General features: G+C 37.6%; 1 protein-coding gene and 1 long non-coding RNA gene across 2 annotated transcripts in view; one reads left to right on the forward strand and one right to left on the reverse strand.

The window, feature by feature from the left end:
• Positions 1-9,286, forward strand: part of LOC129530155 (uncharacterized) — a 71,999-nt gene extending 62,713 nt beyond the window's left edge. The window contains exons 2-3 of the long non-coding RNA XR_008675714.2: positions 3,465-3,559; positions 5,665-9,286. This is a non-coding gene — a long non-coding RNA (uncharacterized lncRNA). The remainder of the gene's footprint in view (positions 1-3,464; positions 3,560-5,664) is intronic.
• SPIN4 (spindlin family member 4) lies at positions 1,057-5,254 on the reverse strand. Its single transcript, XM_004064276.5, has one exon. The coding sequence runs from the start codon at positions 4,642-4,644 to the stop codon at positions 3,895-3,897; it is 750 nt and encodes a 249-aa protein (XP_004064324.1). The 5' UTR covers positions 4,645-5,254; the 3' UTR covers positions 1,057-3,894.
• Positions 9,287-12,636: the final 3,350 nt, after the last annotated feature.

Below are 12,636 nucleotides of genomic sequence, written 5' to 3' on the forward strand. Positions count from 1 at the left end.
AACTAGGGTCAAATCTTGCTCTGAGTGGCACATTGTGGGATATCCCCAAATTACTATGAGACAATATAAAGCCTAAGGGCCAGGGATGTAAGAATGGTGATGGCTGTCTTCCTTACTCCTTTAGGATGTATGCTGTAAGGCAGTAGTGATTTTGTCTAGATAGTTCACTGTTCTATCTCCCAGCCCCAACCATCATCAATGGGAACAATATAATGCATGGTTCAGGACGTAGGGCCTAGTGGGAGAACAGGAACTAGGAAGCAATAATATTTATCTATGTTGTTGTTATCATTGTCTAAGAAAGGAAGATTTTTGTTTGATCTGCTATGTCTCAAACACTTGAAACAATGGCAGGATTAGAGCTAGCCTCCCTCTGAGTGTCAGAATGTGGAATAACACCAAAATCATCGTAAGACAACATAAGGCCTATGTCTGGCCTAAACATCAAGGGTGGGTGGCGGGTATATGCCTCCCATTAACAAGAAAGCAAGCTCTGTGAGAACTGAGATTTTTGTCATTTTAATTGAAACCTCAGGGCCTCAGTTAGGGCCACGCCTCTCTGCGTATCAGGAGTGGTAAAGTGCCTGAAACAGTAACTAGCATTCTAAGGTCAGTCCTATTGGTTGTGTTGTTGCAATCTGTTTTTCCACTGGAGAAACACAGATCCTTACAACAAAACATAAAATAAACTCCACATGGTTTAAAGTTCATCATTCATGGGGAAATTTTAAAAAAAAAACACATAAAAATCAATACTAGTATCAGTTATGGTGATAATATATAGTAAAAACATAAAACATGGGCAAGAATCATACCAAATTAATTACAGTGTCTGCCTATTCAAAGAATGGAAGTGGGTTGGTACTGGGAAAGATATTTATTATCTGTAATTTTCTGACTGTTTAATAATATATATCTCTATCTATATCAAATAATAGGCCAAAATGTTGACACTTATTAATTTTGGGTGGAGGTGAGAAAATGTTTGTCATATCTTTCATACTTTCCTATATTTTGATTTAATTTTGATAAATCAAATACAAAGATAATTGAAAATACCATTATAGCTAATTATTTTATTACAATGTTTTCAGAATTAGATCTATGTGACATAAAATATACAAAAGCATAAAGCCATCTGAATAGTACAGTCAACAAGCAACAACCAGTACAATCAGCAATAATAGAGAACTTTTAACTTTGTATGTCACAGAGAATGTATATACCTTTTTAATAAAAAGCCTGAATAAGCCAATAACTATTAAAGAAATCACAAAGCTGATTAAAAATCTACCATTAAAAGTGTCATCAGGATTAGATTGTTTTACACTTTGTCCTAGCTAACTTTTAACAAACAAATAATTCTAATGCTATTTAAATTATTCCAGACCACAGGAAAAAAATTGAAAACTCACATATTCATATTTTTTTAAAGCTAGCACAACTTCAATAACAAAACTTGATAAAGATAGCATCAGAAGGACAAAATACAATTTTACTTTGGAATGAAAATGCAATAATTCTAAATTAAATACTGGTAAATAAAATCCAGTCATGTAGCAAATCATTATTTCACAATGACCAAGTAGTATTTGTTCCAGAAATACAAGTTTGGTTCCACATCAAATACCTACCATTCTAATTCATTACATCAACAAATTAAAGAGAAAAAAAATCATACAATTTTATCAATAGATGCTGAAAAGGATTTTATAAAATTCAGGAACCACTTCTAGCAATAACACTATAAAACAGGAATAGCGGAAACTCTTAAACATGTTAATGACTACCTACTAATAGCCAAAAGTAAATGTCATACTAATAGGGAATGCTATTCCCTATTAATATTTTGCATTCTTACTTCCATGAAAATTAAGAACAAGACAGTCACGTCTGTCATCACTCTTCAATATTGTTTTGAAAAATCCAGCTAATGTAACAGTAATCAGTATAAACATTAAGAGGAAATAAAATGATCTATATGTTCAGGTGAAATAATTTCATATCTAGAAAACCCAAAATATTATATTCTTAAAAATCTACTGTAATTTCAATGATTAAATAAGCTCATTAGACAGAAGATAAAAATACAAAAATCTATAGGTTGTCTATATTGTCAAAAATAGCTAATTACAAATGAGAAGAAAAAAACCAATTCACAATGTCAAAATATGAAATAAAACTGTAAAAATACTTAGAAATAACTTCAATTAGCTATGATATACTTACGTGAAGAATATTCCAATAACAAGACCAAAAGATTTCAAAGATGTACGAAGACTCTTGAGTGCTACGATTTAATATTATTAAAGAGCCCTCTAAACAAAAATGCAGGATTTTAATTGTGATGTCAGCCATCATAATTAGAATTTTATTAAAACTCTGCATTTCATTTTTTCACATGAAAAAATGAATGTCTAGGACAGATTATATAAAGAAAAAAAAACTAATGAAGTGGGACTTGCTTTATCGGATTCTAAAACTTACGATGAAGCCACTATAATTAAATCATGATATTGGCTCAGAAATTTGAAAATGGGTAATATTTTAAATAAATGTCACAATCAGGTATCCAATGTGAACAAAATGTTATAGCTGGATCCCCATCTTACACCATATACAAAAATAAATTTCAGATGGATCAAACATTTAAACATTAAAAATAATAAAGTTATTAGAAGAAAATGTAGGTGAATATTTGTATGACTTTGGGTGGGGGCATCTATGTGATAAAAAAAGGAAACCAAAATCTATAAAAGAGATAAGGTCTACCTAAAAAGTTTAAAAATTTTAAAGGAAAATATATCATCAATAAAGTCAAGATGAAAACGTCATAACACATTAGAGCTACAAATGATTAATATGCACTATGTAGTAAGAATTTCTACAAATTTATAATGAAAAACATCAATAGATACATGAGCAAAGGGTAAGAACAGGCAAATCAGAGAAAAATCCAAACAGAAACAAGGACAGCAACAACAACAAACCTCTTTGAACTCAGACAAAAGGCAATTAAACTAACAAGCAATACAATGCAATTTTTAGCCTTTCATATTTTCAAGCATTAAAGAGTGCTGGAGAGGACGCTGGAACGGGCGCTTTCATTTTGGATAGTAATCTTGTAATATTTCTGAAACATATGCCTACATAGTATTTCTGGGAATCCAACCTATATAAATAACAGCACCAGTATGTATTACAGCAGTGTTATTTTGAAAAAAAATAAAAAAAGGAAATAAAAGACGATCAATAACGAAATGGTTGAATGCCTTTTTGGTACATCAACAAGTACTGTGTATTCAGCTGTTAGAGTAAGGGAGGGAGGGGAGAGCAAGAGTGCAAGAGAGTAAGAGTGAGGGCCAGAGAGAGCCAGAGAGAGCAAGAAAGACTGAAGCTACTGATAAGAAGAGATATCATCTACATGTCAAGTGAGAAAAGCATGTGGCTTGCCATTTTTACAGAAACTACTAGAACATACTTTCTGCATGAAGATGGGGAAAATAGGTGGAAGGATGTACTTCGCATCCTCAACACTTGTTTTCTGGGAAGAAACAAGGTAAGGAAAGGAAGGGGTAAGGACGGGGTGTGGGTTTACACCATTAATTTTTCTTAATCTAGTTTTGCATTGTTCCAATGGTTGCAAACACTTTTTAATTTTCTATTAGCACCCAATTTAACTGTTAAGTTACAGAACAAGGCAATATCAAAAGTAGCAAAGTACACTTGAGGCAAAATTGTGAAACTAGTCAAGGTAAGATTTGTTGGCACAATAAAATTTATCCACTTTCCTGAATTTCTGACACCTAAACTGTTCTCTGCGTTCACAACTACGAGAACACAAAATAATTCACATCTAACAGATCCACAACTTCTCTAAAGAGCACAAAGAATTTAAGGAGTTTTCACCAAACCATAGACATAAATGTGAATATCATCATCAAACTTAATGAAGTAGACAGATGGCTTCGCCACCACTTGATGTATAAAAATGCCAGTTCTCTTGGACCCGTCATCTTTGGCATGCTCCACCTGCTTGCCCACGAGACTGTCGACCACCTCTCCAGGCTCCTGTTCTGCTGTAGGGAAATAGTAGTTGGAATCTGGAATAATGCGTAAGTCACCATCTTTGTAGTCATCAAGCAGCGTGTACATATAGAGAACAGGATCTTTCTCGTAGGTGATGTAAAACCAAGTATCCATCACAGGAGCTCGCGCCAGGACCATACCCTTCCATTCATCCTTGGTACCATGTTCACCTTCAAACACATGCTCCACTGCCTTGCCAATCAGGGAATCTGCCAGTCGTGAATCGATACGAGGAGTTGGCACTCTCTCAGGAAGGATCTCTAGCGCTAAAACTCTCTTATCGCGGTGCAGTTCTAGTCCATACACACTATCTTTGCCATCATATTTAATGATGTAAAGAGTGGGCTTCACGGAAACCTGCTCGAGCACAGTACCCTTCCACTGCTCCACTGGCTCGTTGCCTTCCTTCCAGCCGTGTTGAATGCGGCAGCCCACGATGTTCCTACGAGTGAGGAAAGTGGGCTTGCGCCGTTGCTTCCTGTGGGTGTGCCTTTTCTTCATCAGGTATGCGGACACGCCATCTACCCCCATCGGAGGCACGGTTGGAGGAGACATAGCTCAGGGATTAAGAGGGCTTGGGGAAAGCTGCTGCCCTGGTCGATTAAACTGACAAAAAGTCAACACTATGCAATATGATATATATATTTTTTGCGATCTCAAAGACCTGGTCTGTGCTCCCTTCTCCAAGTGCAAGGCTCTCACCAATGTTTTGGCAGAAACGCTCGAACTCTAACCGTGAGCACTGGGACAGCGTGTGCCTCTCCACAGTGCTTTCCTCTCTCGCCCTAGAAGGGTTACTGCAGCAGTGGCGGCTGACGTAGAGATGGCGGGCTCGCGAGTGCTGTTCGTGCCTTGCGTCCGCCCCAACCCCGACCCCAAGTCCCCGAATCGGCCACTTAGCTGTTGTCGATGCTGGTGCGGCTGCGGCACGGCGGCAGAGGAGACGACGGGGACGAAAGGCAAGGAGTAAGAGGGATGGCTGCAGAGGCAAAGACGCAGGCGGCGGCAAGTCTCTGGGGAGTCCGCGCGGCCTGGGCTTCGCAGCGCTAGCTGGCTTGGCTTCACTCTGGCGACCGGGTCTTTGCGGCGCAGGGAACCCGCCCCCTCTGAGCCCGCCTGAGCCTTGGCCCCGCCCCCAGCCATCCCGCCTTCCGCTCTGCGGGCGGCAGCCAGGCTGGTCAGCGCGCGTGCCCGTGTTCAGTTTGTATTGACACACGCGCCCTCTCTTTCATTTCCTCCTCCGCCCCTCGACCGTTTCCCTCAAACGCCAGCCAGACAGGCCGACTCCCCTCCTCCTCCTTTCTGGCGGTCTGCTACCCGCCAGCCTCCTACACAGTGGCTCCATCTGCTTTCTGTCTTCCAGGAATTCCTCACTTAAAAAAAAAAAAATGTAAAACACACGCACACCCAGAAAGAGTTTGTGCATACAAATTATTTTCTTTCAGTTTAAGATATTTAAGATGAGAATAAAAACCCTGTGTACAATTTACAGACCACCATCTTAATCCAAAATCTCTTTTATATTTTCTACCTGATCATTTCTAGTAATTATTTTTAATTTTTTTTTTTTGTCAGAATGTAAAGGTCATGTACTGACATTGTGGAGATCTCCTAAAATTCAGTGAAATAAAAGACGAAACTACCATTAATTTTACCATCCAGACTGCACCAAAATGTTAACAATACTGTTTTCTCTCCTATTAATAAACCTGTGCTTATATTTTATAAAATTGGGAGCATATTTCATACTTTTATAACTTGTGTTTTTCATGTATATCATGAACATTTTCCAAGGTTAAATACTCTGAAAACATGATTTTTAATGGTAATATTAAATATTTGTAATATTCCTTTTGATAGTCCACTATTTATCCTACATGATCTATAACATAAGAATAAATAAAAACATTTTACCTTCATAAATGGATTTATTGTCTAAACCATTTTTTAAAAGAAGATTTAATGACATGGAGAGCTGCACATGAGATGAGTACAATGTTTGAAAAAGCACAATATTGAAACAATATTGTGGTCTTAATTTTGTAGAGAGAGAAAGAAGGGATTTTTTGTGTATATATTTGCTGTTTTTCTGATTGTAAAAGTGCTGCATGCTTATATCGAAAACCTGCAAGAAAAGAAAGTGTCCATTATTTCACTTACCTTAAGTCACAGGGCTGCTATGAGGATTAAATGAGAATGTCTGTAAAGCTTTTAACACTATATCCCACTTACAAGATGACATTAAAATCCAGAAGAGTCTAGGGTTCTCATTTTCATTCCTCTACTCTTCGCTGGTGAAAAGAGAAAGCGTCATATAATCATGAGTAAAAAAGGCAATTAATTCACCTGGAAACAAAACCGGGGCAAAAGCTGCAAGGTGTCAATACTGGTTGCCTGAACATTTCATTACCTTCCAAGTCAGTGACAGAGAAACCTAGTCCTCATTCTGTTTAATAGCTGGTCACACAGAATGTGTAAGGATCCTCCAGTTCACCATGTTTCCCAGGCAAAGGACTTCAGAGGTGGGATAATTCTTTAATGCCATATTACAAGATAGTAATTCCAAGGAAGAAGGTAAACTACATGTATGAACAGTTATTTCCAAACACTTAGAATGACATCGTGATGTATATATATTCACACATATACACAACCTACATATTCATACTCAAAGTCAGAAGGTGAGTGTATGTAAATGTTATGCCATTATGTTCCACAAATAATGTCTTCCAAATAATTCCCCAGACCAAGATACACCAAGCACTTTTTGCTCAGAAGAGCAGTTGACACATGAAAGAAGAAGATGACCCACAGGGCACACAAATGCAGGGAAAACAGTTTCCTCAGGCCCTTGGTTACATCCTTCAAGGGAATTCTTGCTTACAACCCCACAAAGTGGCCTGAAGAGACAAAAAAAAATTCTAATACCCTTTCTTCTCCAAAATTATGATTCTAATATTCAGACCATTCACTAACATATAGATTTAAAAGGCCTTACCATGCTGATATAATGTTCACTTTGTATGACTCCCACTGGACAATAAACTTATTCAAGAAGGGATTTTTATCTTGCATCCCAAATACCCTACACAGACTAGGGACTCAATAAACATTTGTTAAATGAATAAATAATTGCTTTCAGCTGCCCCGCCCCAATGCAAAGACATCTTCCACAGTGAAACAAGTAGTCTTACACAAGCTTTTGAAGACCACAGTTCTGGCAACTCAGGCTCTCCCTCAGCAATTTTATCCATTTAAAACACCTAAATCACTGATCCTGTGAATACATGTGCCCATAAGTCTGAAAATGCTTAGGAGAAAACATTAAAGCAAGGGGGGAGGGCAAGCTTTCATCAACCTACATGTGTGGATAACAATAAAACTTACCTCAAAGTGTAAGTGTGAGGATTAAATTAGATAAATACACACAAATCTCTCAGCACATGAACTGGTACATAGTAAGTACTCAGTTGTCTCCTAACTAGTCATTTCCTGAAAGAAGTTATTTTGTCTTATTACATCTTTTTACAAACCACCCAGCTCATACCCCACCTCTAAACCTTTCCTCTATTTTACACTCAAGGCCTCTTGGCCAGGGCTTGTGAATCAAGGAGGGCTATGGCATGATTTGTTCCTTATATCCAATTTCAGAGCAATATTTCAAATACTGGAAGCTTCTGGAAGATTGACTTCTTAATAAATAAACATTAGTGAAAATTAATTTGGGATACTCAGTGTTAATTTATAATTGGAGGGGTGGTGGAGGGAGGTATAACTATTGTTAATTCCAGTGTGCACAAAAGATTATAATGCATGCTATAAAAGAGGTACAACTGAAGCACTAGGGGACCCAAAGGAGGTAGTGATTTTTTATGGCTGGGGAGATCAGCAAAGACTACTTGAATGTTTAAAATAACAAAAAAAGAAGATATTCAGAGGGTGGCAGTGTAGTGAGGTATTTTCAAAGAGCTCAAGGAACGACATGGAGGGTGAATGGTTACAGGATATGTGACAAACTAGTCAGGAGATTGTGACAAGAGCACAGAGTTCGTTGTGATAAGGAAAAGGGGGTATAGTTTGTGGTGTGGAACAAAGTTAGTCAAAAACCTCAAAGTTGAGAACTGATATTTCATCCACTGTTGGTGGAAGTAGCTGACATTCCAGTTCCCCTAACAGTGTAGTGTTAGCGTTACCAAGCAGAGAGCTGATCTTCCGTGCTTCATCTGACAGAAAACAGGCAGTGTTTTTATTCCCCTGGAAGACAAATACTGGTGATGCCGAACACAGAGCTGATCTACTACCTCTCTGGCAGAAGCAAATGGTACTCTGATTCCCCTGCCAGGATAGTGTCAGCAAGGTCAAATGGTAAGTTGCTCCACCACATTCATCTGGTAGTGTGAGGTAGTGCTAGTAATTGTTATGATACACTCACACCCCATATAAACCTGACAGCAATGAGATTGAATACAGTAGAGCAAGTCAGGGCTAGTCAGCACTCTGGTTCCCTATACCCCTAATGTCAGTGAAAACCAGTGAGTAGCTGACCTTCCATCCTCATCCACAGTCAGTGAGACAGAACAAAGGGAAACATGATGGGACTAGATGGTACTCAACTTTCCCTAAACCTTTTGTGTCAATGGGTCCCAGAGTTCAGATAAGCCCCCACTGCCACTTTGAGGGCGTAAGATGGTATGAGCCTGTAACCCATTATCACCACGAAGGTGTCAGCAAATTTGGGATGGGAGCTGAACTTCTGTACTGCCCATGTGCAATGAGGCAGTGTGAGTTAGTGCTGCATTTTTTCAAAAAGGTTGTGTCAGGGGAACCTAACAGAAGAAGCTGAAAATATATACAAAAGCAGCCCTTCAGCCACAAAAAAATAGGGGGGCTCTCTAACAAATAAAAAAGGTTACAGAGAACACAGAGTCTCATGATATAAAATTAAAAAATGACTAAGATGCAATGAAAAAAATCATACAAGGAACAAGGGAAATCACAACTTAAAAGAGACAAGACAATTAACAGGTGCCCAAAACAGATAAAAAATCGATGTTGGAAATATTTGAAATAGATTTGAAAGCAGCCATCATTTAAAAAAGTGATTCAATAAGCCCAGGCATTGATGAATGTCTTTAAGTATCAAGAGCATTCAGGGAAATATGACCTCACTGAACTAACTAAAGAAGATGCCAGTAACCAACCCTAGAAAGATGGATTTGTGTGACCTCTCAGAGAATTCAAAATAGCTGTTTCAAAGAAGCTCAGTGAACTTCACTGAGAAGCAATTAAGAAATTTATAAGAGAAATATAACAAAGAGATTGAAATAATAAAAAATCAAACAAATCATAGAGGTGAAAAATATAATGGATGGAATTACAAATGCATTATGGTATTACAACAGTAGATTTGATCAAGCAGAAGAAATAATCAGTGAGCTCAAATACAAACTATTTAAAAATATACAATCAGGCCAGGCGCGATGGCTCACACCTGTAATCCCAGCACTTTGGGAGGCCGAGGCGGGTGGATCATGAGGGCAGGAGATTGAGACCATCCTGGCTAACACAGTGAAACCCCATCTCTACTAAAAATACAAAAAATTAGCCGGGCATGGTGGCAGGTGCCTGTAGTCCCAGCTGCTTGGGAGGCTGAGGCAGGAGAATGGCATGAACCTGGGAGGCAGAGCTTGCAGTGAGCTGAGATCACACCACTGCACTCCAGTCTGGGCGACAGACCGAGACTCTGTCTCAAAAAAAAAAAAAAAAAATATATATATATATATATATATACACAATCAGAAGTGACAAAAGAAAAGAAGAATTAAAAGCAATGAAAAATACTTATTGAACCTATGGGATAGCCTCATAAGACCAAATATAAGAGCCATTGGCCTTAAAGAGGACATAGAGAAAGAGAAAGGGGTAGAAAGACTATTCAAGAAAATAATAATAATAAACATTCCAAATGTAGGAAAAGACACAAATATCCAGGTACAGGAAGATCAAAGGTCACCAAGCAGATTCAACCTACTACTGCTACTGTAAGGCATATTATAATCAAATACTTAAAAGACAAGGACAAAGATAAGATTATAGAAATGGGGGAAAAAAGCAAATAACATATAAAGGACCTCTGATGCATCTAGCTGCAGGTTTCTCAACAGAAACCTTTCAGGCCAGGAGGGAGTGGGATGACATCCAAAGTGCTAAAGGAAAAAAAACCTGCCAGCTAAGAATACTGTACTTAGCAAAGAATCCCTTAAAAAGGAAGGAGAGATAAAGACTTTCTCACACTAACAAAAGCTGAAGAAATTCATCGCCACCTGACCTGTCCTACAAGATGTGCTGTAGTTCTTTAATCTTTAAAAAGGACACTGATACGCAACAACAACAATAAAAAACATTTGAAGGTTAAAAAAATCATTTGTAAATGTAAGTACACAGACAAATTCAGCATACTCTAATACTGTAATTGTAGTGTATAAACCACTCATACCTGTAGAATGAAGAAAAAAAGACAAATCTATTAAAAATAATAACAACTACAACAATTTGGTTAAAAAATAGGCAAAATTAGAAGATGTAAGGTGAGATGACAAAAAGTAAAAATGAGGGGTGGATGGATTTAAAGTTTAGAGTTTTTTAGTTTATTTTTCCTTATTTTCTTTGTGATCAAAATTAAGTTGTCATCAGTTTAAAATAATTTGTGATAAGATTTTTTGTAAGCCTAATGGTAACCACAAAGCAAAAACCTGTAGTAGATACACAAAAAATAGAAAGCCAGGAATTAAAACATACTACCAAAGCAAGTCAACCACAAAGGAGGACAACAAGAAAGGAAGCGAGGAATTACAAAACAACCAGAAAACAAGTAACAAAATGGAAGTAGTGAGTCCACTAGTAGCATGGAATATAAATGGGCTAAATTATCTAATTAAAAGACACAGAGTGGTCGAATAAATATTTAAAAACTTAACTATATGCTGCCTACAAGAAACTCCCTTCACCTATAATGACACACATAGACTGAAAGGGAAAGTATGGAAAAAGATATTTCATGCAGATGGAAACCAAAAATGATAGATGTTAAATCAAAACAGTAAGAAAAGATAGAGAAGGCCATTATATAATGATAAAGGGGTCAATAGAGCAGGAGGATATGAAAACTGTAAACATACATGGCCCAACAATGGAACTCCTGGATACATAAAGCAAGCATTGATGGTCCTAGGAGAGATAGAATGTGATGTGATAATATTAGGGTGCCTCAATATACACTTTCAGCAATCAACAGATTATCCAGATAGAGAATCAACAAAGAGATATTGAAGTCAAAGTGCACTCTAGACCAAATGGTCCTAACAGATTTTTTTTTTTAAATTTCACCCAACAGCTGCAGAATACACATTCTTCTCAACAGCACAATAGAACATTCTCCGTGAGAAATTATATGTTGGGCCAAAAAACAAGTGTAATTTTTTTTATTGAAATCATTTCAAGTATTTTTTTTCTGACCATAATAGAATAAAACTATAAATAAATAACAGGAGAAACACTGAAAACCTTATAAATATACAGAATTAAACAAAATGTTTATAAACAACCAATGACTCAATGAAGAAATTTAAACGGAAATTTGAAAATTCATTGCAAATGAAAATAGAAGCACAACACAGTGAATCATATGGGATACAACAAAAGTGACTCTAAAAGGGAAGTATATACTGTGGGGTCCAACCTGCAGACCCTGACCCAGCAACAGATGAGAGATGTACACTGACACAGATATTTTGCCTGTCAGTGTGGCTAAGGGGCTTCTGCTCCTAAAGCTGCAGCATCAGCCCAATAAGCCTGCAAAGTTCGCATTTCTTTAATACAGGTTAAATGACAAAGGTCTCAAGTAAACACCACTAGAGGGTAATTAACATTGCCAACCCCCTGAGTAGAGAGCAATCATGCACCCGTGGGTAATCAAAGGTTGGTCTTAGGACCACATGAGTAAACATGCTATTTAGATAAACTCCCCCACATTCCCTTGTTATTTGCTCTTTTGCTATCAACTCAAGGTAAAGAGGATTAGGCTGCTTTCAGCCACATATTTTACTGAAGCTATGCAAATCTCCAGCCTTCCAAGAAAGTTTGCTTCTCTTTTCTATAATTTCCCCTTACAATTTTTCCCACCACCCTGACTGAACTCCTACATCTCCCCCTTTTCTGTTTTTTGCATTAGGCTTTATTAATTGAAGAGTGCAGATGTGTGCAGCAACAGGTGTGTCAGGCATGGTGGTTACTGCTCTTATTCTGGCTTTGCATCCTAGAATTAGCAAATAACATAAGACAAACATGAGTATAATCAGCAACATTCTTTTCCAATCAAGGAGTGATCCCCCCCAGGACAGGGGTCTATCCAGGAAAGGTTATCTTGCACACCCTTCCATATGGCTGTTTGTTGGATGTGTAGATCTACGGTGTGAAGGGATTCTAAAATTTTAGTTTTAAGTTGCTTTACATCTGCTGTTAAATTGTCATGAAAGTTTCCCCAGAGGT

This window comes from Gorilla gorilla, chromosome X (assembly GCF_029281585.2).
Source record: "Gorilla gorilla gorilla isolate KB3781 chromosome X, NHGRI_mGorGor1-v2.1_pri, whole genome shotgun sequence".
NCBI lineage: Eukaryota > Metazoa > Chordata > Mammalia > Primates > Hominidae > Gorilla > Gorilla gorilla.

Excerpts from the sequence above, each read along its gene's own strand:
- SPIN4 (XM_004064276.5), bottom strand. The coding sequence starts at position 4,644 with ATGTCTCCTCCAACCGTGCCTCCGATGGGGGTAGATGGCGTGTCCGCA.